At 49.2% G+C, this 26262-nt stretch overlaps 1 protein-coding gene across 4 annotated transcripts in view; it reads right to left on the bottom strand.

Annotated features, from left to right (window-relative positions):
- Window positions 1-10225: 10225 nt before the first annotated feature.
- TTF1 (transcription termination factor 1) overlaps window positions 10226-26262 on the bottom strand; it is a 202559-nt gene continuing 186522 nt past the window's right edge. For all 4 annotated transcript variants that reach the window (XM_085613916.1, XM_085613918.1, XM_085613917.1 and 1 more), the window contains one exon: window positions 10226-12370. In XM_085613916.1, the coding sequence (XP_085470042.1) occupies window positions 12138-12370 (233 nt within the window). In that variant the 3' untranslated portion in view covers window positions 10226-12137. The remainder of the gene's footprint in view (window positions 12371-26262) is intronic.

Raw genomic sequence — 26262 nt, 5'->3', positions numbered from 1 at the left:
CTAGAGTAGACATAAAATCTCCCTTCTGTAAAAGTGGAAGGAGTTGAAGGGTTACCATGTGAAAGTGCTCTGACAGTATATATTGGTTTAACTCTCAGATCCAGGGGGGGGCGCTAGCGAGCCCGGAGCAAGATGGCTGCGCCGTAGTGCAGCTTCGCTGGTCGAGCTATCTATCCGCCTAATATCCGTGCATACCGGCGCCACTGGTGACTATTGACGGCGGCTACCTGGCTCTCCTGAATTGCAGACCTCGTTGGTGAAAGAATTGCTGACCTTTGCTGTCCCTCTCGCCGAGAATCGCAACAAGAGCTGGCGACTCGCGCTGAGCAGAAAATGGCAGCCGCGTGGAGACCCGGCTGCTAGTCCCGCCTGCGGAGCTTCCTGCGCCGGCTGCTGGTGGTTGGTGTACGGCGGCTCTCATGTGCTGTGGACGATTGGCGGCTTTCTGGGGTGTGCCTGCCGTGGCCTGCTACAAGGTGATTGGTGGCCCTGGTGGTGTCGCTCATACGGCCGGGTGAGACTGCTGGGGTCTGCCGCCGGGAGCGGATCCCTCCCCGGGGCTCCAGCGTCTGGTGTTGTGGCGGGAGCTGCGGGCCGGGCCCGGTGCCTGGCTTTGTCCGATCTGACGGCGCTCTGAGGGGAGCGAGGCGCTGACTGTGGAGGCTCAGACAGCTTTGGGGAAGGACGCCGTACTCGGGGCCCAGCGAGTTGGCGCTCCCTATCACCGCCGACGCGGCCTGAACGGACCTGAGGGGCCTGTGGTGGGGCTGGGGCCTGGCGGCGGACCTGAGCGATACGGCCTGGCCTGGCACACTGGTGAGTGGGCACTGGCTGAGAGCATCGAGGGTGCACTGATCCCGTGGTGAGGTGACGAGCGGTGCGACCTGAGGGGGCCCTTCAGACACTTTCGCGGCCTGCTGGGGAGGTACTAGTGCATTTGGCCGGCGGGGGACGGGTGCTCCGACTCCATTGGGTTGTGTGCCCTGCTGCGGTACTCGATTGTTGGCTGCTCTCAGGTGGGGCCGAGTTGGTGCAATTTTGATCGGGAGTGTGTGCGCCAGTATCGTGTCCAGTGCGAACTGCCCTTGTGTAGATTGCTGGTCTGATTTCCGCGGACCCTGCGGTAGCTCGGCCCCAGACCATAGTGTGCCGACGGGGGGAGGACTCGGTGACGACCCTCCCCCGCTTGGAGAGAGACATTGCAAACATGGGCCGCACAGATTAGCAGCAGAGCAAGCTTCAATTCTAGGCCAAAGCGCAAACTAGGGCTCCTGCGTCTGCCGCCCCTAATCCGGAACCGGAGCCAGAGCAGTGTCCGAACACACGACTGGAGCAAATGATGCTCACTATGCAGCAAAGTCTTCAAACTATAGATGCCAAAATCGACGGTCTAAATCTCCGAATGGACAGTATGGCCTCCAGACTTGACAAGCATGGTGCGCAAATCGTCGAAGCGGAGACCCGCATTTCAGAGGCAGAGGACCGCATGGAGGTGATGAGTACATCATGCGCTACTATGGAGAAAGTGCTTGAAGTTATAAAGGCCAGAAGTGAGGATTTTGAAGCCTGTTCCCGGAGGAACAACCTGCGCATAACTGGGGTGGCCGAGACTACCAACACCGGTCCCATGGAGCTGTATGTGGAATCACTGCTCACAACGTTGCTGGGTGCTGAACACTTCTCCAAGGTGTTTATTGTAGAGCGTGCTCATCGTTCCCTGGCTCCTAGACCCGTCCCGGGTGCCCAGCCCAGACCGATAATTGCCAGGCTCCTCAATTATAGGGACAGGGATGTGGCTCTCCGTCTGGCCAGAGAGAAGGGGAGGCTTGAATATCAGGGAATGAAAATAGAACTGTTCCCAGACTTCACCGTGGCGGTGCAGCAGGCTCGTCGTGAATTTCAAACGGTGAAGAAAAAGCTGCAATCCCTAAAAATCCAATATGCCATGCTGTATCCTGCCCGGCTGCGGATACAGCACGAGGGGAAGGCACACATCTTTACGACACCAAAGGAGGCGATGTTATATGCTCGACGGTTGGAGCGGCAGGAATCGTCTGGCACGAACAATAGACATTCGGACTCAGAGGACTAAGCGTAGGGCGCTGCGATATTGGAGCTGCCTCTTGCTATTCTAATGTTTAATGGTTCCTTATGGACTGTATTCATTACTATGCTAATGCCATTTATTATGACCAGATTGAGGGGGGTAACCTCAGGGCGGTGAGGGGGGGGGACATGCCTGGGAGGCTTGGCTGCGCCTATTGGTGATGCCAGGTGACAATAGCCGGGTTACGTGCACTCCTCCTACTTATTCTTATCAAGTTCCCAAGATGGCTGCCACTCTCCTTCAGGCTCGACCCACCCCGCTTCTGCGGGGGGCCAGGAGCCGCTGGTGACCCCTGATATGGGAACTTCCCACACAGTTTTGGGTGTTTGTAGATGCCAGGTTGGCGTTACTGTTGGGGCACTGATGTTCTTCGATCTCTGTTTCTGGTATATTAGGAGATTGCAGTTGCCCTCTGTTGGGTTGGTTCATACTAGGGAAAATGTGTGGCAGCTGTTGCTAGCCGCAGTGGGGGGATGGGGTGGTTGGGGATTTATGCTTCAATATGTTGATGTGATGCTGATTCTTAGGCTACATAACACATGGTACTGCAGCTGTGGCTGCTTCTCAATTGCTTGTTTCTATTCCACTATACACTGCTGTGGTGACAAATAACGGGTCAACCCTTAAATGGCTGAGCTGGAATGTTCGGGGGCTTAACAATGCTAGGAAGGTGAGGCAAGTGCTCGCCTATTTGGACAGGCATAATGTGCAGATTGCACTGCTGCAGGAGACGCATCTCACGCAGCAATCCGCCCAGAAGGTAGCGTCTGGTTGGGCGGGGGTGCGGCTAGCTGCGTCCTACTCCTCATATGCTCGGGGGGTTATGATTCTGGTCAAGAAAAATGTTCCCTTTGTGCCCCAACTGGTTGATACTGATGCAGACGGCAAGTACATTATAGCTCAGGGCACACTTTATAATATGCCGTTAACTATTGTTAATATATACGGGCCGAACACGGATGACCCGGGTTTCTTTGATGCTCTTTGGAGTAAGCTTGCCAATACCCAGGGTGCAACTGTTGTATGTGGTGGGGACTTTAATGCGGTATTAGATCCTGTACTGGACCGAAAATCCACAGTAGTCTGCCCTTCCCGGAGGGCTCCGGATGCAATACGGGAGGGGATGAGGTCCCTGGGACTAGTTGACATTTGGCGACGGAGGCACCCTCAGACCATGGAAGGAACGTGTCACTCATATGCAAGGCAGGCTTGGTCCCGTATAGATTATTGGCTAGTAGCGCCTGAGGTTTGCAGTTGGGTGGTGCGGGTAGGACACTTGCCTAGAACACTGTCTGATCACTCTCCAGTGTCACTGGACATGGTGGAGCCTGCGCGAGTCCCACCCCCTTTCCAGTGGCATATGCAGTCCACATCCTTGCTAGACCCAGTGTTCAAAGAGGGGGTTCGTGAAGCCATAACGAATTACTTCACAGTAAATATGGGATCGGTTGCGACAATGGAGACTCTGTGGGAAGCCTTTAAGGTGACCATTCGTGGGGAGTGCATTGGCCTACAGGCTGGCGTCTTGAAGTCTCTCCGTCGCACGATGGAGGCTCTAGAGAGGGAACTGACTAATCTGGAGCACTCCTATAGTGTTCGGCCTAGCCCAACCATCCTGGCGCAAATAAAGGAAAACATTTCAGAGTATAATGATACTGCAGATCAAGAGATTAAGCATCTCTCCCGGCGCAGCAGGGCACGATATTATGGGGAGGGCGGAAGGCCAGGGAGATCACTTGCTTCTCGCATTCTTGATCCCCATCGTCGGGCGTATGTGGTACAAGGCATCAAGGTTGATGAGGAGGTCCGACATGATGCTGGTGGTATCTTAAGAGCATTTGCGGACTACTACACTGATATGTATAGTCACCGGCCCACGGCGGGGCCGGATGAGTTAGACCAATATTTAGATGACATCGCACTAGTGTGGTTGTCGCGTAGACGACAGGAGTTTTTGATGCACCAACTGACGCTTGGGGAGATTCAAGATGCCATTAAGGCGCTTCCTAGTGGTAAAGCGGCGGGCACCGATGGCCTGCCGGCTGAATTTTATAAAGAATATGCGGACCAATTAGCACCATGCCTGTTGCAACTCTATGAGGAGGCGTATGAGACTCAGTGCTTGCCACAGACGCTTCGGGAGGCGCTGGTGGTCGCCCTTCTAAAGCCTGATAAGCCACCTGATCAATGCGATTCGTACCGCCCATTGTCGCTAATAAATACTGACGTCAAAATATTGGCAAAGGTGCTGGCCACGAGGCTCCAGCTCCTACTTACGGTTATGGTCCTCCCGGACCAGTCGGGGTTTGTCCCCGCTCGCTCCACATCCCACAATCTTCGTACCATTTTTGCGGTCATGCATGTATTGACTCCTGCACTCCCAGCAGTGGCGGTGCTACTTGACGCTACCAAAGCGTTCGATTTTATAGCATGGTCCTACATGATAGCAGTCCTTCATCGTATGGGGGTCCCGTTTGTCTTTACGAACTGGATTAGGTTGCTGTATACTAAGCCGGAGGCCAGGGTTCAAATTAATGGGCATCTCTCTGAGAAATTTGCGATCCACGGAGGTACGCGGCAGGGCTGCCCGTTGTCACCCCTGCTGTTTGCACTTGTGCTCGAACATCTGGCCTGCATGGTGCGACAGCGACATGCTGAGTCAGCATTGCGCTTTTTACAACGCCCGCTGGCTGTTTCCATGTATGCGGATGACATGGTGCTGTATGTCCGTGAACCGGAGCAGTATCTGGCGCCGCTTATCCGTGAATATATCCGATTTGAACGTCTCTCTGGCCTGGGGATAGATTGGACCAAGTCCACTTTATTGCCTCTTACTGATAGCACCCGGCCTTTTGACATGGACTACCCATTGGTGTGGGGGCTGGAGGCTGTTAAGTACTTGGGAGTGTGGCTACATAGAGACTCCCAAACGGTCATACAAGCAAATTTTGGTACAGCAGTTACCAAATTGGAGGAATAGGTGACTCGTTGGGTCAAATTACCGTTCTCCTTTGCAGATCGAATAGCCTTGATGAAAATGATAGTGCTCCCGCGCCTTCTATATTATTTTTGTAATATCCCAGTACGACTTAGCAAGTCCTTCTTTGACACTCTCCGCTCCCTTCTGATTACACTGGCATGGGGAGGGAAGAAGTCCCGCCTTGGCTGGGGAACTCTCACCCTGCCTTATGCCCAGGGTGGATTTGCGGCGCCGGATTTTTATCTCTACTACCTCTGCGCACAGGCGCAGTACGCTTATTATTGGCAACACGACCCGGCTTTCATCCCACATGTGGCAGTGGAGGCGGGGGCGGTCCATCCTCTGCCCCTTAAAGCGATGATTGTCAACACCTATACGATAAAGGGGAATTTGACACGGTGCAGACTACCGCCGGCGCCTGGCGGGCCTCGGGGCAGCGTGTGGGCAGATTGCCGCTCTATGCTCCAGGTATGCCGTTGCTCCATCATTCTGATCTATCGGTGACTCAGGAGACGGGTATACTGCGAACGCTGGCGGAGATGGGGCTCAACGCCATGGCGGACGTGTTCCCGGGAGGGCAATTTATAACCCCAGCAGACCTAGCGGCCCGGGGTGAGGTGTTGACAATGCAGCGCTTCGTCTATGCGAGATTGCGATCTGCCATGCGGGCATATAATCCGCACTTCCCATCTGAGCTGCCGACTCTTGGGGCGCTGCAGTTGATTTATACGACCGCCTCTAGAGCGTGGCTAGTGACCAGGCTCTATAAGGAATCGCAGAGGGATGGGTTCTCCGTGGGGTCCAAGGCCCTGGACAATTGGAACAAGGTGCTTCCGGAACCTCTCACGGAGGAGGAGTGGCTGGATAGCTGTAGCTTGACAGGCCGCTTGACACCGAATGGCAATCTAAGATTGGTGCATTTCAAGTATCTGCATCAGATGTACTATACTCCAGCACAATTATGTAAGTTCGGGCTCTGCCGGTCCGATGCCTGTAAGCGATGTGGCGCGCCTGGGGCAGACTTTTATCACCTGGCATGGGACTGTCCAAAGATATTTGCATATTGGGGTGAGGTGATTAGAGTGCTTGGACAGATGATTGAGGGGCCGCTGGACTGCCATCCACGGCTATGTCTATTGGGAGTTGGAGCTGTGGTGCGCCCTTTTCACAAAAAACTAGTATCCATTGCCTTGCTCATGGCTAAGCGACGTATTTCTATCTGTTGGGAGAGCCGGTTGGCTCCCACGGCCAACTTGTGGTTGCAGGACCTGGCATACTGCCGTGATCAGCTTACATGCTATGCGGAGGAGCTTCCTGCAACCTCCAAGCCAAGAGATATCTGGGGACCGCTCACAATGTATTTGCTCTCACTTAATAATGATTGATGTATTGAACGATGCTGGCACACGAGCCCCTTCTATGTTTACCCTCATGGGCTGCCGCCCTGCCACCTGCTCTTGGAGCTCCGGTACTTCCGGTGAATATGATACTACAGCAATGTAAGATCACTGTACCACTGCTAATTGTGTCCGTCCTTGTACTGATGCCTTGAATCTGTCCAATTGCGACTTTGTGTTATGCATGACTCAATGTTTAAAAAATAAAAAATGCTTAAAAAAAAAAAAAAAAAAACTCTCCGATCTAGAATAGGTCTTAAGGAGACGTCCTTTTTTGGGATCAGAAAGTAGAGCGCGCAAACTCCTGAGCCTTGGCACTGTAGTGGAACTGGTTCTTTGGCTCCCTTTAGTAAGAGAGATTGCACTTCCTGCTGGAGCAACTGCAAGTGGTCTGGCGACAATTTGTGAGAGCGAGGTGGTATGTTTGGAGGATTGGCGGTATGCTCTAGGCAATAACCATGTTTGATAATTCCGATCACCCATTTGTCGGTTGCCAAATGGGGAGAAACTGGTGAAGTCTTCCCCCCCGACAGGTGTGGAATAGTCAGAGCGAAGCGTGGGGAAGTCACTGCTTATTAGGGGACGGGGAGTTACGGGGTGTGGTGCCCCTACCCGTCCCTTTGGAGTGGTTTCCTCTATACCCTCCTCTAAAAAAGCCTCTTGGGGAAGAGGATTGGTTATTACCTTTATAAGAGGAAGTATTCTGGTCCAAGGGTGTGGTTTTGGACCCTGCTCGGTAAAAGGAGCAGCAAAAGGAGCCTCCGTTTGAAGGAGCCTGGAGCGTTCCCATGGACTTTGCCGCTTAGGTGTCTTTTTTCATTTTCTCAAGTGGCTGATCAACCTCAGGACCAAAGAGATGCTCTTTCTCAAAGGGTGCATTCAAAATAAATTGTTGGACTTCGGGCTTAAAGTCGGAAGTCCTTAACGAAGCATGCCTTCTGAGTAGGACGTTAGTGTTAACTTCTCTAGCTGCGGTGTCAGCAGCATCTAGAGCGCATCTTAATGAAGAATTGGAAATTAGCTTTCCTTCATGTACCAAGTCTTGCGCTTTTGCTTTATGCTCATCTGTAGCAAATGCTCCATTTCATCCCAGTGCGCCCTGTCATATCTGGCTAAAAGGCCCTGGGTATTCGCAATGCGCCAGTGATTGGCAGCTTGAGCAGCTATGCGTTTGCCAGAAGCGTCTATTAGCTTGGATTCTTTATCTGGGGGAGGAGCGTCCCAAGAGGTTTGGAAATTAGCTAGCTTGCGCGCATTGGACACTACCAGCTAGTCTAGTGGTAACTGGCCTTTAATAAATACCGGATCTGTTGGGGAGGGTTTATATTTTTTATCGACTCTAGGAGTCAAGACGCGTGCACGCACAGGATCTTTAAAAATTGTCAGCATGTCTCATCATACCTTTAAGCATAGGGAGTGTTTGGGGCGACCTGTGCGTGGAACCTAGTGTCTCAAATAAAAAATCCTCTTCTAAGGACTCTTTGTGCAGTACCACCCAATGGTATTCTGTGGCCCAGGCAATAAGTTCCTGATAAGACACATGGTCATCAGGTGGAGATGGCTTAGCAGGCTAAAAGTCTGGATCACTGTCTAATGAAGGGTCAATTGGGTAATCCTTCCATGGATCTACAGGTAGTTGCATGTCCCCCTCATCAATATCGTCCCAGTCAGGCTGAGATAGTGGAGAATCCTGCGGTGTGATGTGCAAAGGATTTACGCTGGAGAAGAAGGTGGAAGTGGAGGGGATGCTGGTGGTGGATGAAAAGGGCTGGTACCAACATTCTTCTTCTTTAAAGTGATCTTGTAATGGTTGTCGTCATCGGGAAGCCTGCGTTTATGAGGCAGCTTGGTATGAATATGTCCCATATCTGAGTTAATATAAAGTCTCTTGTTTGGGATCCAATTTTGGTGGAACAATATCTAAATGTGGATCCACCGGGACATCTTTCGGTTTCACAGCCGACGTTTACGTTGCCGAGATGGGATGGCCTTTGGGTACTGAAGATTTCGGCTCCAAATGCAGTTTTATTTTTGGCTCCGAGCCAGATTTGGACTTCGAACCGGAGGGCTTCTGTTCCGGAGAGGATTTAGAGTGACTCGGTCCCGAGCTGGAAGGCTTCACTGGGTGTTTTGGTGCCGAGCTGAAAGGCGGGGCGTCGGGAACTTCGTCTCGGTGCAGACCTTGGCCAGAAGACAAGAGGTGGTGCCGAACCCTTAGGTTTTTTGGGAGTGGGGTGATGGGACAAGGGGTCTTCGGTACTAACGTCACCCGGTCCCTGCGGGAGTTCTTCAATGTCGAGGTCTATCTCCAGCTCCGAATCCGGCATGGAGAAGGCTTCTGCACACCTGGTGTGAGTCGGAACGCGGATACTTTGCTAGCACAGAGAACATAATTTGAATGGAGTCTGTTCCATCAACGGAGAGCTAGACCGACGTGGTTAGGCCCGAAGGCCGTCCACGTAGCTTTCAGATAGAAAATGTAGATTTTGTTGACCGAAACGATACGCAGAGAAGTGAGAAACACGTACGAAAACAATACTGTCGAGGGTAGAGTGGATTACGCACCGAGGGGAGCTTGAAGGTTGATTCCAGAGCGCAGCAATACACGTCCGAACCCGATGGCGGAAAAAACCAATCTAACAATGGAGTAGATGCCCATGTGCACTAACCGAAAGGAGTCACCTTACCTCACGACTGGAAACAGCTTGCAAACATCCGGACTAAACACTAGATGGCAGAAGTATGCAAAGCATTTGTATCTACAGCACAGATGCCTCGAACACAATGTTAAACTTGCTTCTCTAATTGAGCACAACACAACACGAGGTAAGGATGCAAGTGACAAATCTCAGTACCCACAATAGATACTGTCTCAGGACCACATAGAAGGCGTCGCAAGCACCTCGACATATCTTGAATAAAATACACAACTATCCACATCTCATTTTCTCCTTGGAAAAGGAACAAATAAACTAAAATACGTTGATACAAGTCAGGAAAAAACAGAAGTAAAACTAAATGAGTTAAAACTATGCTTTTTTTAAATGATCTGTAAGGCACAGACTTGTGACGGAGGCCACTCTGTGGTGTTTGTGACGGAAGCCTTCTACACTGTCCTAGCAATGATGGGACCATGTCAGTGCGTGGTAAGGTTCTTCCGCAAATGACTCAAATGCAGAATTCCTTGATGGAGGTGTACGATCTTTGGACCACAACCATTGTCGGAAGCTGGATGAAGAGCATCAGAGGGTGATAGGAACAAGTCTTCAAAGAAAATTGCTTTCAACTTTTTCTTGAACAAAATCAGATTAGGGCAGTAAGGAAAATGTTGTTTATGCTTTGATCAACCAGAACACAAAAGAAAAGGAGAGGGACACAAAGATCTCACAAATCCGTGAGAGATGAATAAAAACCTCAAAGGGAAGAATTAATGCAGATCCTTTCAAGCTGGGGAAAAAAGGAAACATGGCTTTCGAGTAAGAGGTTAACAGTTCACATCAAAACAGAGGGACCTTTGCTCATGTGGATTCTTCAGAAAGGTATGGAAACACTCCGAATATCATTACAAGCTGGAGCCTTTGTGCAGGGCGACGTATTGTGGAATCAGCAGTAACAAGTAAGGCTGTTTGTCATGAGAAAAGAACACATCTTGTCTATGAGGTTTACCTGCAAGTTCACAAAGTCACCAACTTGAAAGACCATACAGATAACTGTCTCAGAATAAAGAGGCTGAAGGCAAAAACATTTTAAAATATTTTATTTCTTCAAACATAAAGTGTCTGTACCTGTATGTTATCCTGGTGCATTGAGGTGTTACAAGACATGTCTCGGTAATACGGAAACAAATCTTCTGCGATTGCACAATTCCCCACACCTTGATATTGGGAGAAACAGTATGTTTGAAGATGCAAGCATATTATCGGCTCATTTACAGAACGTTTTGAACACACTGGTGAAACCCAGATGCACAAAAAAGAACATCTACATCAGTACATGGCAGATCACAATTCCTAGAATCTGGGTCTGCAGAGTTTCACAGGTGCAAGTGGCTCTTGTAGCTTCAGAAATCCCCAGGAAGTCTGATGTTTTACAGTGCTATAAAGGGGGGTCAAAATGCGATTTTCCGTGGAAGGCCCAGAAGTTCGCCAAATATTTTCGAATGTTTCAAATACTGACAAAGTTGTAACTTTTTGTGAGTTCAACAAAGTTCACAGTGCATTTCCTCTGCCTTATTGCAAACCTACGGTTCAGGGTGGGAAAGAGACTAAACACTCCTATACTTTTGCGGCGTGGAGTGAATAGGATTTCTCCACATTGAAATATGTTTTTTGCCTGTAGTGAAATATAGGACAAATCCGAGCAAAAGACAATCTGGGGGAGCAAGTCTATAGACCACTGAAGGGCATCTATTAACCAACTAAAATGTTGGTAGATTTCAGAATCCACTCCTTTGCGTTTTGTGAATCCCAAAAGATGAGCAATCAGTGCAAGTCTTAGGTGTATGTCTACAAAGTATACATTACCCCCTTTTTTTTAGGATTGCGCCCAATATGTTGAAGAACTTTTTTTTACTTCTTTAAAAAAATAGAGTAAAATATTTTGAGAAAAATAAAAATATACTTTACTAGTAGAAAATATATATTTTTAATGCAATTCATGCCTTGATTTAAGAATGGTGTGAATTCATAAAGGGTACGCAGTGAAGTCATCATGTGTTCAAAGTAGATTCAGTGCGGTATTTCACACCGCACAAGTGCTTTTGCACACTTCGCCAGCATCCACAAGTGTCACGATCGGAAACAAACAGCATGCTAAGCATGAAATTAAAGCAAAGCAATCAAATAAAACAATTTTTTTTATCATATGTTAAATATAAAACCTTTTCAGCCCTACAGCACATGTCCAAAGTATCCCAGTTATTTTCTTACTGAATAGGTTTGTTTAAAAAAAAATATAGGTTACCAGAAGAGAATGCATTACACAACTGGGGATCCTGCAGAGGGAAGAACAAAGATTTTTGCCTAAATCTAGTATAATTTCTTAAAAACAAAGCAATGCTCAGTTTGCTGAAGAGGCAAATCTATGTAGATCTGTTTGAGCTGAATCATTAAAAATGTAGCACAGATTTATATGAAAATGTCTGCATTCTGGGCTCTCGCGTCTGCAAGAACAGTCATTAGCTCAAGGTGTTTTGAGAAACAAATGAGATGTTCAAACTGAGGGAAATTCATGCATGGACACACTTGGGCTGGAGTAAAGGTTAGAAAGCAGTCACCTTCAGAGTCTGGAGTTCTTAAAATTCTATCTGGACTGGATCTAAAACGTTTCTCCTATAGAGGGGTTCAGCAATATTAACCCATCCTGTTCAGACGCAGGCCCTTCACTCTAAGGTAGGGCTTGGCCACCCTGCACCAGAACCAACCTGCACTTATCTCCTGGACTTGCTCATGATCTTCTGCTACAAATGCCACCTCCTGCAAAGTTAAGGTCAAATACACAAAACAAAAGCCTCCCTGCAAGGTCAGCAAGGAGAGAGTCTAGAGTTGCCACAACCGTGACTTCTTATTTTCTCACACACTGGAGGTCCTCAGTTCGACCTCCCCTCCCCCACCCCCCAAGTCTCAACACTTGGTGTCTTTCTAAGGCCAACCCCTCATTCCACAGGACACAGTTGGCTTGCGTGTATTACACCCGCCTGGCTGTCGGGACTCCGGGGCCAGTCTTCCTCTGGTTCTGAAGCATCTTCCTCGCTGTCCTGAAAGATGTCCGTAAACTGAAAGACCTTCTGCTTTTCCTGCTGGGTCTCCTCTGTGTTTTCCCTTTTCATCTTTTTCAACATACTCTGGAGCTTCGGGAGAGTTTCTTCATAAAGATGGTCCACAATTTCTAGAGGAGGTTAAAGGGATAGGAGACAGCAATGGTTACTTTCTCTTTCTGTATAAGGGACACGCGCAATGTTGCACATACCATACCTTCTGCTGCAGTGCCAGGGAGAACCACATTGGGGCCGAATGCCAAGCAGTAGTGCCATGTAAGCCATTAACTTCAGAATTCATTATCGTGTGCCAAGGGGTCTTGCATGTTTAATTGCTTTTTTTTCACTACAGCATGAAGCAATTCAGAGTTGTAACTCCATTTACCATAGCTAGGAGTCCCAGACAATCTGCTTTCAATGTATTAACTTGATTTAGCAAGCCATTTCCTGTATGGTATTGTTGGGTATGTTCGACAGAGTGCACCAACAGGGCCTTACTTTTGGTAATTGTATGTTTTTGTATTGTTAATCAAATGACCAGTGTAAGTTTTGGTATGGTGGTTTAATGTACAGAAAAAGGAGGAATCTGTGAAAGAACACAGATTTATAGTTAAGAAATCGATCACAGGAAATAGGCTGGGGCATTTATCAATACAAGAAAGCCACCCGAAAAAAGGAGAGTCAGGAGGCGGATTCACATCCAGAAGTTATAATCTTCTGATGCACTTGTTGAACAAGTTACTTACCTTTGGTAACGCATTATCTGGTAGAGACTATCTAGCTGCATATTCCTTATCTTTGAATTTCCCAGGCGTCAGGCTGCATCCAAAAGCGTTTGCTGAGCAATACCCCTTGCGCACGACATCGGGTGGCTCCATTTGGCTCTGCGTGTCGTCGTTGGTTATGACGTCGGGGTGCCTATAGAGGCGCCACCCAGGCGCGCGGATGTCAGTACTTTTCGTTTTTGCTACGCCAGAAGCGCAGAGCCACGAAGTGACTGGCGTAATCATGTGCAAAACTAGGGCCCTGAAAGGGGAGTAACCCTAGACCTACTACATCAGTCCGCAAAGCGGGGAGGCATGGGTGGGGCTGCAAGGAATCTGCAGCTAGATAGTCTCTACCAGACAATGCGTTACTAAAGGTAAGTAACTTGTGCATCTGATAGAGACTTCTAGCTGCAGATTCCTTACCTTTGAATCAGATACCCGAGCCCTACCATCCCGGCGGTGGGTTGCGGACTCAAGACCTAAACTAAGAAGTCTTGCAAGACTGTATGGGCAAAATACTCATCCCTGCGCACTTGACCGTCAAGGCAATAATGTTTTGCGACCGTGTGCAATGATGCTCACGTCACTGCCTGACGGATGTCTTGGACTGGGACACCCAGAGCCAAGACCATAGTTGCAGCCTTTTCCCTGGTGGAGTGGGCCCTTAATCCCTCAGGGACTGCTTCTTTGCCAAGGCATAACAGATCTTAATGCAGAGAACAACCCAGTCAGAGATGGTTCTTTTCTGCACTGCCTTTCTCTTCTTTGCTCCCACATACCCCACAAAGAGTTGGTCATCCACCCGGAACGGTTTTGTGCGGTCAAGGTAGAACGACAACGCTCTTTTTGGGTCCAGCTGGTGGAGAAGTTCCTCTTCCTTAGAGGGATGTGGGGGGAGCAAAAATGGTGGGCAAAGTAATGGACTGACCCAGATGGAATGGGGTCACCAACTTTGGTAAGAATGATGCCCTGGTGCGAAGCACCACCTTGTCCGGAAAGGACATAAGCTAAGTAGGCGAGCTGGATAACGCCTGCAATTCACTCACCCTCCAGGCCAATGTAATCGCCACTAGACTCTTTTGATGGTCAACAGCCGGAAGAGACAATTGTGCAAAGGCTCGAAAGGAGCGCACATCAGGTAAGTGAGGACCTAATTAAGGTCCCATTGTGGCATAATAAAGGGTGTGGGAGGAAATAAACTAGCCAGCCCTTTTAAACAAGCATTGGCATAGCCAATAGGTCTCGCTTTTGGGACATTATAAGTATTTAGTTATGCAGCACAATATCCTTGGTGCAACAACATTAACTGTTGCATGGTTAAACACGTATAAGGCCCCAAAGGCGAGACCTATTAGCTATGTCAATGCTTGTTTCCTCCGCGTCTAAGCTAATAATGCTCTTAAAAACTGCCCAGTCGCATCTCAAGGTTTGACTTGAATGAAAACTCAATTATGTTGAGTTCAGTGTAGGCCACAGCGGTGTGTGAGACGCAGAACTGCGACCAAGTATAAATCGCATTGCAAATAAACGAAGAGTGGAAAACCCATAAAAGTCAGCTCTGTCTAATGTTGAAGTCTGAGAGTACTAGTGAGCAGCGAGGTGAAGTAAACAAACAGGAAATCTACTAATATTACACCAAATCTTAATCCAGCAATTCATTTCAATATGTCTCAGTTATGAACTTAGTGGTGGCTCGCGGCTTGGCTTATCTTTGGAATGTGCGTGCATCTGCTTTCACACGTGGCCTGGGCAGTGTATTTTCACACGCAGGTCACATAACCTCTTGAAAAGAAATGGAATTTGTAGTGCTTCAAGGAGTCATCCTCACAGGGCGAAGAGGAGCAATTTAGTCGCAAACTGCCTCCAGGTCCATTGTTATGTTGCTGCGGACGCTCAGGGGCACAGCATTGTCATCACTTTTACTTCACTGAGGCAGTTACGGCTGCACGGGCACGGCTGAGAATCTGAGGGGATGCGGGTAGAAATAACACGCGTGCGCTAAACCGAAATTAAAAAAAAAAAAACACGCGAGTGGTGACGCGATCAGTGGTGGGGAGGGGGAGGGAATTGAAGCGCAAGCATGGTGGAGAGAGGCACGCAAGGCTTAATGAGTTTTGACAGAAACCCACATGGCGGCTGCGCGTGTGAACGCAAGCTTGAGGCCAGCAAAAGCCTCTGATGGCACTTTCAAAAGTCACTCACTAAATTTCTCGCAGAGCAGCGCATGCGCTGGCTCAGCGAGACCTAAAAACTATTTACAATAGGAGATTTGAAGAGAAAGGGTTGGTCAGGCAGCCGCAAAAAAGCAGACAGAGCAGAAAGTTAACCCTTGAGAGTTCCCAAGGCAGAGCCCTGCCGGGCCAGGGTTAGAATGAATAAAAGGGCAGTAGAAAGAGGAGCAGAAAGAGGGTCAATGGACCATTCTGTACAGGATAATAAACATTTCTGCCAACGGCAGGCGTATACAGACTTCGTGGAGGGACGCCTGGCCTCCAGAATAACATTACAGACTTCAGGAGTCAGGTCAAAGGTCTTCAACTACCACAGCTCAATCTCCAAGCATGGAGGCGCAGAGTTGATCGGTTCGGGTGGAGAACCCTCCCCTGCTGCTACGACAGAAGATCCTCCCGAAGGGGCAGCCTTATTGGAGGACCGACACTCCTACTCAGAAGCTCTGGATACCAGACTCCCCTTCCCCAGTCCGGCGCCACAAGGATGACTTGGGCCCTGTCGCTCCTGATGTTCTTCAGAACCCTGGGCAGGAGTGGTATGGGGGGAAAGGCGTACAACAGGCCAGAGCTCCACTCGCAACGAAACGGGTCGCCGAGCTATAGACTCCTTGGAAACTCCAGCGCGCAGTACTGCTAACATTGCGCTTTCTCTTCGGAGGTGAACAAATCTAACCAAGGTTCTCCCCACTGCTGAAAGAGATCTTGCGCCACCTCCGACTGGAGATGCCATTTGTGATCCTGAAGGCATTGACGGCTGAGATAGTCTGCCCTGGCGTTCAGAGAACCTGCCAGGTGTTGAACCACCAGGGTTCTGCCCTGATGTTCCAGCCATGACCAGAGACGCAGGGCCTCTCGACAAAGGGTCCACGACCTCGCCCCGCCCTGCTTGTTGCAGTACCACATGGTGGTGGTCTTGTTGTCCGTGAACACCTGCACTAACTATTTCTTGACAGAGGGAATACATGCTTTCAATGCCAACCGAATTGCTCGGAGCTCCAACAAGTTTATATGGAGCCCCATCTCCACCGGAGACCAGTGACCCCTGATCTCCGCCTCTCCCATGTGGCCGCCCCATCACAGAAGCGACGCATCCGTCACAACTGTGAAATATGCTTGGGGAAGGGAGAGAGGTCTGCCGTTGACCCAATTGTGGTTCGTTAACCACCACTGCAGATCCTTCGCAGTTCCTTCCAAGATCTGAACCACGTCAGTAAGATTTCCCTGATGCTGTGCCCATTGGAACTTCAAGTGCCACTGCAGAGCCCACATACGCCACCTGGTGTGTCTTACCAACAAGATGCAGGAGGCCATGAGACCCAACAGCCTCAGAGTAAACCTCACCGAAATCCAGGATAGAAGCTCAAATATCGGAATCATAACCTGAAAATCCTGCACTCGCTGCTCAGGAGGATTAGCCCAAACTGCACTGTGGCCAGAACAGCTCCGATGAAAGCGAACGTCTGAGAAGGAGTCAGGTGTGACTTTGGCACGTTTATAGCGAACCCCAGCGAATGCAGGAGATCTGCCGTAGTCTGAAGGTGGGCAATGACTGCCTGGGGCAAGGACGTCTTCAACAGCCAGTCGTTTAGGTAGGGGAACACTGAAACCCCTAACCTGAGCAGATGAGCTGCAACCACCGCCATCACCTTGGTGAACACCCGAAGGGCACTGGTAAGACCGAAGAAGAGCACGGTAAACTCCAGTCTCCTTGGTCTAGGGCAGACAAGACCTGAGCCAATGTGAGCATTTAGAATGTCTCCTTTTTGAGGAAGAGATTCATGGTCCGAAGATCCAAAATGGGCCGAAACCCCTTCTTCTTAGGAATCAGAAAGTAGTGGGAATAACCGCCACCGCCAACTTCTGAAGCTGGGACTCTTTCTATAGCTCCGTTGGCCAAAAGAGCTGTAACTTCCTCTTGGAGCAACTTCAAATGATCCTCCGCCAGCTGTTCCTGAGTTGGCGGAATAGGAGGAGGAAAAGAAAGGAAGAGAATAGCCCTCCTGGAGGATCTGCAAGACCCACTTGTCTGTTATAGATCTGCAGCGGGGGAGATGATGACGAATTCTCCCACCCACCGACCGGAGTAGTGTGGTCCTGCAGAATCAGCCTAGGAGTGCTTGGAGGCTGTGGCTGCGAGGGCAGTGTGGCAGACAACTTGGAACGAGGACAGAATGTACCACGTCCACGCACGGCTTGGGTAGTCTGAGCAGGACGGTGGCTAGGATAGGATAGGACTGACGCGGCTGGAAACCCCTTCCTTTGCCACGAAAGGGGTGAAAGGATGACTGGCCACGAGGAGTGGAAGAGAGGCCCAAGGATCTGGCTGTAGCGCGAGAGTCCTTGAACCTGACCAGGGGCGAGTCTGACTTTTCGCCAGAAGGCGGGTTCCATCAAAGGGCATGTTCATCAAATTGGCTTGGACATCCCCCCCAAGAAGCCAGTTGTACGAAGCCAGGTGTGGCGCCTCAAGGCCACTGTCGTTGAAATTGACCTGCCCAGAGAATCAGCTGTATCCAAGACACATAGAATGGCGAATTTTGTTGTATGTCTCCCATACTTGACAGCTTGGTAGAGCACAGCCCGGGCCTCCTCCGGGACTTGTGGCAGCACCTGTGCAACAGTCTCCCAAAGAGAATGGGAGAAACGGCCCAACAAGCATGCAGTATTCATCGACCACAATGCCAGACTGGAGGAAGAAAACATCTTCTTCCCAAATGAGTCCAGTCTCTTGGATTCCCTATCCAAAGGGGCGGAAGGGAATGCGCCCTGGGAGGTAGAGGCGTGCACCACCAAACTTTCTGGGGTGGGGTGTTGGCTGAGGAACTTTGGGTCGCCCAGAGCTGGGCGGTGGCGGCGTGCAATCGTCCTAGTCACAGGAGCCCCTGTGCTAGGCTTGGACCATGTTCCTAGAAGGATGTCCAAAAAGTGCCTCATTAAAGGGCAATAGTGGTTCAGAGGAGGAAGCCCCAGGTTGAAGCACTTCGGTCAGGAGATTAGTCCTGACCTGCACAGAGGGCAGCTCTAGTCCAAGGACCTCAGCTGCCCTCTTAACCACCATGGCATAGGACACCCCTCCTCCGTAGCCACTGTAGGTGGAGAGAGCATGCCAGTGTCTAGGGAAGTACCCAGACCACTGGCTTTCCCAATTTTCCCATACCAGTCCATAGTCTCCTCAGACATATCCTGGTTCTCTAATGGGTTTCCAGACTCCTCCCATTCCTCTCCTGAGCCCAGCACTTCCACAAAGTGCTCCGGCAACAACATAGAAACCCTGGGTTGTGTCGACGTCGGAATCGGTGTTGCTTGATGCCGTTTCGGCTCCATGTCATTGGGGATGAGGATGGGGCTTGCACCGCCGGCAGGCACCGACTTCGGATTCGATCGTGTTGGCACGACCGGTGCTGACCTGGAATCGGATCCCTGATGCCCCACCGGTGCCATGGCCGAAGCCGATCGCGTTGAACCCGATGGGGCCCCATCCGACCCCGTGGAGCCCGATGGCTCACCAACGGGGTCTTTCCACTCAAATACGTGGTGCATGGCCTCGAAAAAATCTTTAATTTGAGCGGGAGTCGCTCCAGCTCCCGGAAAGGGTGGGAGGTGCGAAGTCGACTCAGGCTCCGCAGAACCTAGCCTAGAGCGTCGGTGTTCCTTACCTCACTCGATGATTGACGCCAGTTAAGGTGAAGTTGAAGTCCGCTAGGAATTCTTCTTCTTGTGCCTCCTTCCAGAGTGTCCAGATGACCTCGAATGGGAGCAAGAGGACTTAAGGCTCTGTGAGTGGTCCGCAAACTCCTCTTCTTCGAACGGGACCTTGACCTCCTCGGAGTCTCGCTTAATGGTGTTGACTGCAGGGCCCGATCAACTTCATCGCCCGCTCCCTCAAGGTCTTCGGGGGCCATCGCCCGACAGTCTGAACACTAATTCGAATCGTGGTCGCATTGAAGACACCACAGACATACACAGTGGGGATCAGTAACAGGCATCCTTTGCACACAAAGTCATATCTCGAAAATATCAACGAAAGTCGAGAAAGCGGCAGAGGAGTAGCTCTTCCTGGATCGGCGCTTAACTGGCGCAGAAAGAAAAGAACTGATGTTCATGCACCTGGGTGGTGCCTATATAGGCACCGCGATGTCATAACCGACGCTACCAACACCAACCATGTCACGCGGAGCCGAATGGAGCCACCCGACGTTGCGTGCAAGGGGTATTGCTCAGCAAAAATTTCCGGATCCAGCCTGACGCCTGGGAAATTCAAAGGTAAGGAACCTTCAGCTAGAAGTCTCTATCAGATAGCGGATGCCAAGGTATGAGCGGTAGCTACGCGCCTTAGAAACAGGTTAGGAGCAGTGGGAACAGAGTCAATGCCATAGGATGGGTTTGGTTTGCTTCTGCAAAAAACAAGTTGGTACGAGATCCCCCACCCTTCATTTATGCTCCACATCAAGGTCAAGATAAATTTGTGCAGAGAACACATCACAAGCTAAAGAGTTGGCGAGACAGAGAACTCCTAATAGGAGGAGATTTTAACCATGGTATGATAGCAAGCATAAGTCTGGTCTTTCTAACGCGAGTGACAAGGTGTCGGCTTTGCCAATGCTCATCTGCATTGTTTGTAAAAGAAAAAAAGTTAGCGAGCAAATAAATATATTATGGTAACTCAAAACTACATTGAATTCAAGATTTTCAGTCTTTATAAATGGCATGGCTTATTTTTCAAATACATTTCATTCAGGAAACAAAAGAATTTAAAAAGTGAAAGGTGGTGTCAAAATGTAAATGAAAAGCATGCCAAGGCCTAATTTACTGTCCATAGGATTCATCTATTTGTTCCTTTGTAAAAGCCCAGGAAGCAGATTCATAGGCCCCCAGAAGTGCCGTGCCAAATACACCTTCTGCCTCAGATGACAGTGGAGTGCTCCAGCGCAGCGGAAGGGCCATCCCAGGTGGGAGAGAAGCTGCTGCGTTCCAGAGCTAGTGCTTTCATGCTATGTGTGCAATGCAGGAGCTAAAACAAACCTAGTGGTGAGGGGGTGCTGGTAGCCATAGCGGCAGCTATCAAGAGGAAGCGAGAACTCGGCCAACCTAAATTAGAAGCAGAACTAACCTGCAGCAGAGGGGCGGAAGAAAGCTGAATCAGGAGCAGGCGTAAGGATAATGTTACTTACCTGTAACTATTGGCTGGTGCCTGTAGTGCTGCAGATATACTTTATTTGCACATTCCTGCCATATAGTTTTGGCTGTGGACACTGCAAGTTGTCCTCCTTCGTAGTGAAAGTTTGGAGGTGACTTATGACCTTTCCCCGCAACCACAATACACAGGTACACAGTCTCTGCCGACACTGTTTAATCTCTAACCCTTACGGGTGAGCGAAGGTGTTTGCGGTGAAGCAAAGCAGGACAGTGTACGAGTACGGCTGACTACCAACATGATAATGTATCCGTAATAAATAACAAACATCTGAAAGATATGCTCGCATCCAGGTAGGTGGTAGGACTCACATAACTGATAGTTACAGGCAAGTAATGTTTTCTTCCTGCTCAGCTGTAGATCACATGCTTTGCACAGAATGAAAGGCCCTTCTAAAGCCGTGGCTTGCAAGCAGATCATGTTGATAGGACAGGTTGCCAAACTTGAACTTCTTGTCAGGGATGATTGTCTACACAGAAATACTTTGTGAATGTAGAATAGAACATGTAACAGCTGTACATATGCCTGTGAGCAGTACATTTCCTAGGAAAGCCTTAGTCGCTCCCTTTTTACATGCAGAAGGATTTCTACATGCAGAATTTAGTGTACATTTAGCGTAACACATTTGAATGCAGTGAACTATCAACCGTGCACGGCCAAACTCAGAAACAGAATTTTCCAAGTGGACTTTTGAAAAAGCCATTAACACTCATGTTGTATTCTGAATGGTCTTTGAACGATCAGTATTATTAAGACACAAGGTGTCCTTTGATATGTAACACTTGGAAAAATCTTTCTGTAACCAATCGAGATTGTAGAAAGAAGATTGATAGGTCAATAGTATGATTCACATGGAAGGGGAGACAGCCTTAAGCAGAAAGTGTGGATTTGTCTTCCGGTGGACCTGTGCTTTGTGAACGTCAATAAAAGGTTGCTCCACTGCTTGGGCATGCAATTCACTGACTGCGCAAAGAAGTGACTGCAACAAGAAAAGCTACTTCCCATGAAAGAAACTGCAGCTGGCAGGATTCAATAGCTCAAAAGGGGCCCATGAACCAAGTAAGAACTACATTAGGGTCCCACGGAGGACCAGGTGGAGCTGTTGGTAGGGTTACTTTTTTAAGGCCTTCAGCGAACACTTTTACAAATGGATTTTAAATTGAGATTGGTGTTGTCGCCTCTGCACGTAGACTACCAAAGCTGCCCAATGAAGCCGAAGGGAGGTGTATACTAGAGCTGATTTTTGTAAAAGTACCAACTAACAAATAATGTCTCATTTTGAAGCGTGAAGAGGTTGTTTGTCCCTACCAAGGCAGTAGCATACACTTGCAGCAAGATGGGAATGGTTTATTTCTGTACAACACTGTTGTCAAAGAGCTAACAAGAGGAATCTCTTGCTACATTCCCCAAGATTCTTCCTGCCTGCATACTGAACATTCACCCCGTACAGAGATCCGGCCCTAAATCAAAATTTTTTTTGCTCCCCATTCCATTCCACTTTAAACCCAGCCATGTGAAAATCAGTCTTGACTCCATTTCCCATGGGAACAGTCCAGCCCGAACTGCCAGGCCCTCCCTGGGCCAGAAACAAGCATCCTGGGACCTCTCTCTAGGTTTCAGGCCACATAAGCCAGGCTAGCTTGTCTCGCATGTTTCAGTGTCAGAAGCATTAACAATGCCTATGGAAGTTGTTCCATCCCCTCTAAGTGGTGGATATTGTACCTAGAGAGGGGGCCACTCTCATGCCTGCAACATCAATTTGAAGCTTTTCTCGTCCGGTGGTGAGACATTCCCAGTGTTTTTTGCACAGCCCCCTTTTCCATGGTGTGAGAAAGTGGGTTTCTGTTGCAGTAAACCCCCCCCCCCCCATTTTAGGTCAAGCCTATGACAGCGTGCATGCGCAGCGTAGGAAATCGACCTCTTGCAATCACTTCAGCTTCAGGAGAAGCTTGTGCATGTGGTGCTCACAAGCCATTGGCCTTTGCGTCTGGCTTTAGCACGCAATTGGCCAAAGGCGTGTGGATGTCCCAGCTTTTAGGAAAATGTTCACTCCCAGAGCGTTTTGCTCTCGGGAGCCAGCAGTGGCGCGCAGGCTGACATCAGTTTTATGTCACCTTTCACTTTTGCGTCTTTTATTGTGGTCCCATTTATTACTTCCTGCTTTGGCTTTTTCCGAGCTGAGCTCTCGCGCTTCCCCGAGCCTTATTTACTCTTTCCTCGCACTGTTTTTAATCTTGATTTGTAAGTGGACCAATAAGCAAAAATTATCGTCGCTATCCCTCTCCCTTCTCCACACCCTCGCTCGTCTTTTTAAGCAGAAATTAAACCTATGCTTCTGTTTAGCGTTTGTGCGTTCTGAAGAGCTTCATCCTCTCCGCATGTCAGAACATGTTTTTTTAAATCAAATCATGGCAAGTTTAAGGCGTTGCGTCTTTCCCTTGACACAAGTTTTGCCTGTTTACTGACAAAGCCTTTTATTGCTTTTGACAGCTGCAGATCTTTTTTACAAAAAAGGGATGTGTGGTTTTACATGTCCGTTCTAAATTGACGAATAGGTTGAAAGGTACTACCTTCCTCCGACCCTGTGATGCTGTGATGAGCCTGACTTTAAAGCCCCGTCTTGAAACCCTGATGGATTTTTTCTTACCATAACAGTGTTGGTGTACCCTACAGCAGCAGGAGACGGGTCTTTATGAAGAACTCACAGGTCACCAGCAGCACAGCGACCACCCCGAGCTGCAGCAGACTTGCAATGAAGGAAAACATTCAGTGGAATTCAAAGGGAAGGGGGGAGGGGGGGGGGGGTACTCCTGTCATCCCTGCATTACCAATGGGCAGTACAGCAGCCCACATATTTTTGAATGTTTCATATAGTGCGCACTCGATTTGGAGGTATTGGAGTACTTTACCATAGTTCCAGTTTCATACATTTTTAGGAACGCGAGAATGTATCAGGAGTCTAAAACGCATAGTTTGTGACAAGTTTGTACTTTACTAAAATCAAATTCCTATGCGCGGCTGGCAGTGACAATAATTCTTGCTGAAGGATAAGAGATGTATATTTTCATTGGTGGAAGCTGCACAGCTGTTCCTTGATTGCACCGGTAGGGTGCGGATGCTCAAGGGTTCACCTGGTTTTCCGTGTTGTATTGCATTCTTCTGATACAAAGTGGGTCTTGGAAGCTCGGCTGTTGGAGATGGGGGGAGGGTGCAAAATAGTGTACGGTAATACCATGTACAGGAAACAGAATAAAAACCCAGATACAGGCCAACATTTCCCAATTTATGTTGGAAGTATCGCAGCAAGTTTTATCGTTTGTTATTGCTAATGACTTTAATTAAATGTTATTTTTTGTGATTGAGTACATCATCTAATCAAGTATAAAAGAAGCATTTTATTTCCGCTTGAAACACGGTAAACTGGTGAGCTTGCTCAACTGTACATGTTGCCCCCGAATGGGTGGTCGTAAACTAGAAATGCCTTCCGCTTTACTGTCCTTATCGGAGAGAGACACCAGAGTTCGAGACAGACTTTGATCTGTTAAGGCTCAGAGCTTGACACTCTCCAGTCATATGCACTAGGGCCTCGATTTCCAGCGCTCTAGCCGTGGCCCTAGATTTCCCTAGGTCCGACATGGGATGTGCCTGACAAGGGCTGCGCAGGCGTTGGATGTGGTAGTGGCTTGACCGAGGGCACAGGGTGCAGAATTAAATGCATAAATATAATTTGTACAGAATATTCAGCCAATAATTACCTTGTATGACTATATAAACATACATGAAAGTGGCTATAAGCCCACGTATGCAAGAAAAGAGTCAGGGCATTCTAAAAAAACCAAAATAAGTTGTTCCAAGTCCTTTCATCCTTTGTATGTCTTGGGTATTCGCCTATGTTGAGGTGAATATGCCTTCTATTGGTAAAACATAATTAAGATATATAGTATACGGGATGGATTTGCCATTGAGGCCTCTAGGGTGTCTTCAACGATAAATACAACACTGAATGCATTGCCTAGAATACTGCAATTTATGTTAATACTGAAGTGGGTATTGAGGTTATTTCCCCTGAAAGTGAATTTGCTGTTGGTGTGGAACTCTTTTTCCCAGCTGATATAACGGATTTGATAAATATGCAGTTTATATAAGAACCCGGGCTGATCCTAATCAGGCATAGCCAATAGGTCTCACCTTTGGGACCTTATACGTATTTAGTTATGCAGTACAATATCCTTGATGCAACAACATCAACTGTTGCATGGCTAAACACTTATAAGGTCCCAAAGGCGAGACCTATTGGCTATGCCAATGCTTGTTTTTGTTGCCAGACTACTAATGCTCTTTGACTTGATGTGCTCTGGCGCCCTGCCAATCAGGACCCCAAGGCCTGTGTTCTTTCCCCAAAACAAAACCCAATTGGCAACTCTGGCCACGGGTAGGTCCTTGGTAAATGGTACCCCATGTACCCAGGGCACTGTGACCAGAGAAGGTCCTAAGGGCTGCAGCACGAATTGTGCCACCCTTAGGGGCCCTGTACCTTTTCACAAACACACTGCCTTGCAGGCTGCGTGTCTTGGTGCAGATCAAAAGTGAAGAGTCGACATGGCACACATCCCTGTATGCCATGCCTACCAACCACTGCCCTGGCCTAGGTCAGTCACCCCTCCAGCTGGGTGCACTATGCCAGTGGTGAGGGCACAGAGGCATGAGCCCTGTGTCCCTACAGTGTCTGAGTCCATTCTCAGACATTGTAAGGACAGTGTACCATTGGTATATGGTGCTGGGAGGTTGTCATTACGAACTCCACACCACCATGATGGATACACTGAAGTCTGGGAAGGGTGGTATCAAACTTCTCATCACATTGTACCCACACTGATGCCAGTGTGGGTTTCAATGTAAAACGCACGACAGAGGGCATTTTAGAAATGCCCCCTGCACTCGACCCACAAGCAGTGTCCCGACTGAGTGGCTGCTTAGGCTACCACCCACCAGACATGTTGCTGGACCCCTGGGTCGAAAGCCATCCGCTCTCGAGGGCCTGCAACAATGCATATCCAGGGACAAGATGCTAGGTCCCCTCCCCCAGGATGGGCAGGGGAAGCTTCAAAGGACTGCCGCTTTTGTGAGCTTCTCCAGACCACTTGCTGTACTCAGCAACTGGTCCCCACTGGTTCTACCCCCCACTTTGGGCGGGAGAACCGGCGGGAAGTGAGGGAGAGATGTGTGCCCACCTCTGCCAACTCCACCCCTAAGGTGGGGGAGGCGAAGTGAAGCAAAACCTCCAGTCCCCGCCATCTTGAGGATGGGGGACCCAGCCAACCAGGGACAGGCTCTTACCCCCCTCCCACTGGAGAGTGGCAGAACAGGGGGTGTACCCACCCCCGGGAACGGACCCATTGGTCCCTGCCCTTTACCTACCTGTAACGCCCCTAAATTTAGTATTTAGGGGCACCCTGAACCTTCCTTCCTCAGATCCAGCAACCACAAGAAAAAGAAGAGAAGGGGACGAGAAGCCATGCAGAGTTAACAAGAGGACGACACCCACTGACTTGGCCCCAGCCCTACAGGCCTGTCTCCCCTCGAACCTGCTCCTGCAAAACCCTGGCGTGTCTAGCAGCCAGCAACCTCAAAAACCCCGGAGGACCTGCCTGCCTTCACTTTCCATGCTGTTTCTCCCGTGAACACAGGACGTGTTTGAACTGCAGCTTCTGGTACCAGCCAGGAACCGCGAATCCCGCACACTCGGCACCCGCCGAATCCGGCCCGAGCTCGAGTGGGCAAATACCACGAGGAAGTCCCCCCAGCGATCCTGACCAGAGATCTAGTGACCC

This window comes from Triturus cristatus, chromosome 1_2 (genome assembly GCF_964204655.1).
Source record: "Triturus cristatus chromosome 1_2, aTriCri1.1, whole genome shotgun sequence".
NCBI classification, from domain to species: domain Eukaryota; kingdom Metazoa; phylum Chordata; class Amphibia; order Caudata; family Salamandridae; genus Triturus; species Triturus cristatus.
This window is presented reverse-complemented; position numbering and strand designations above follow the sequence as displayed.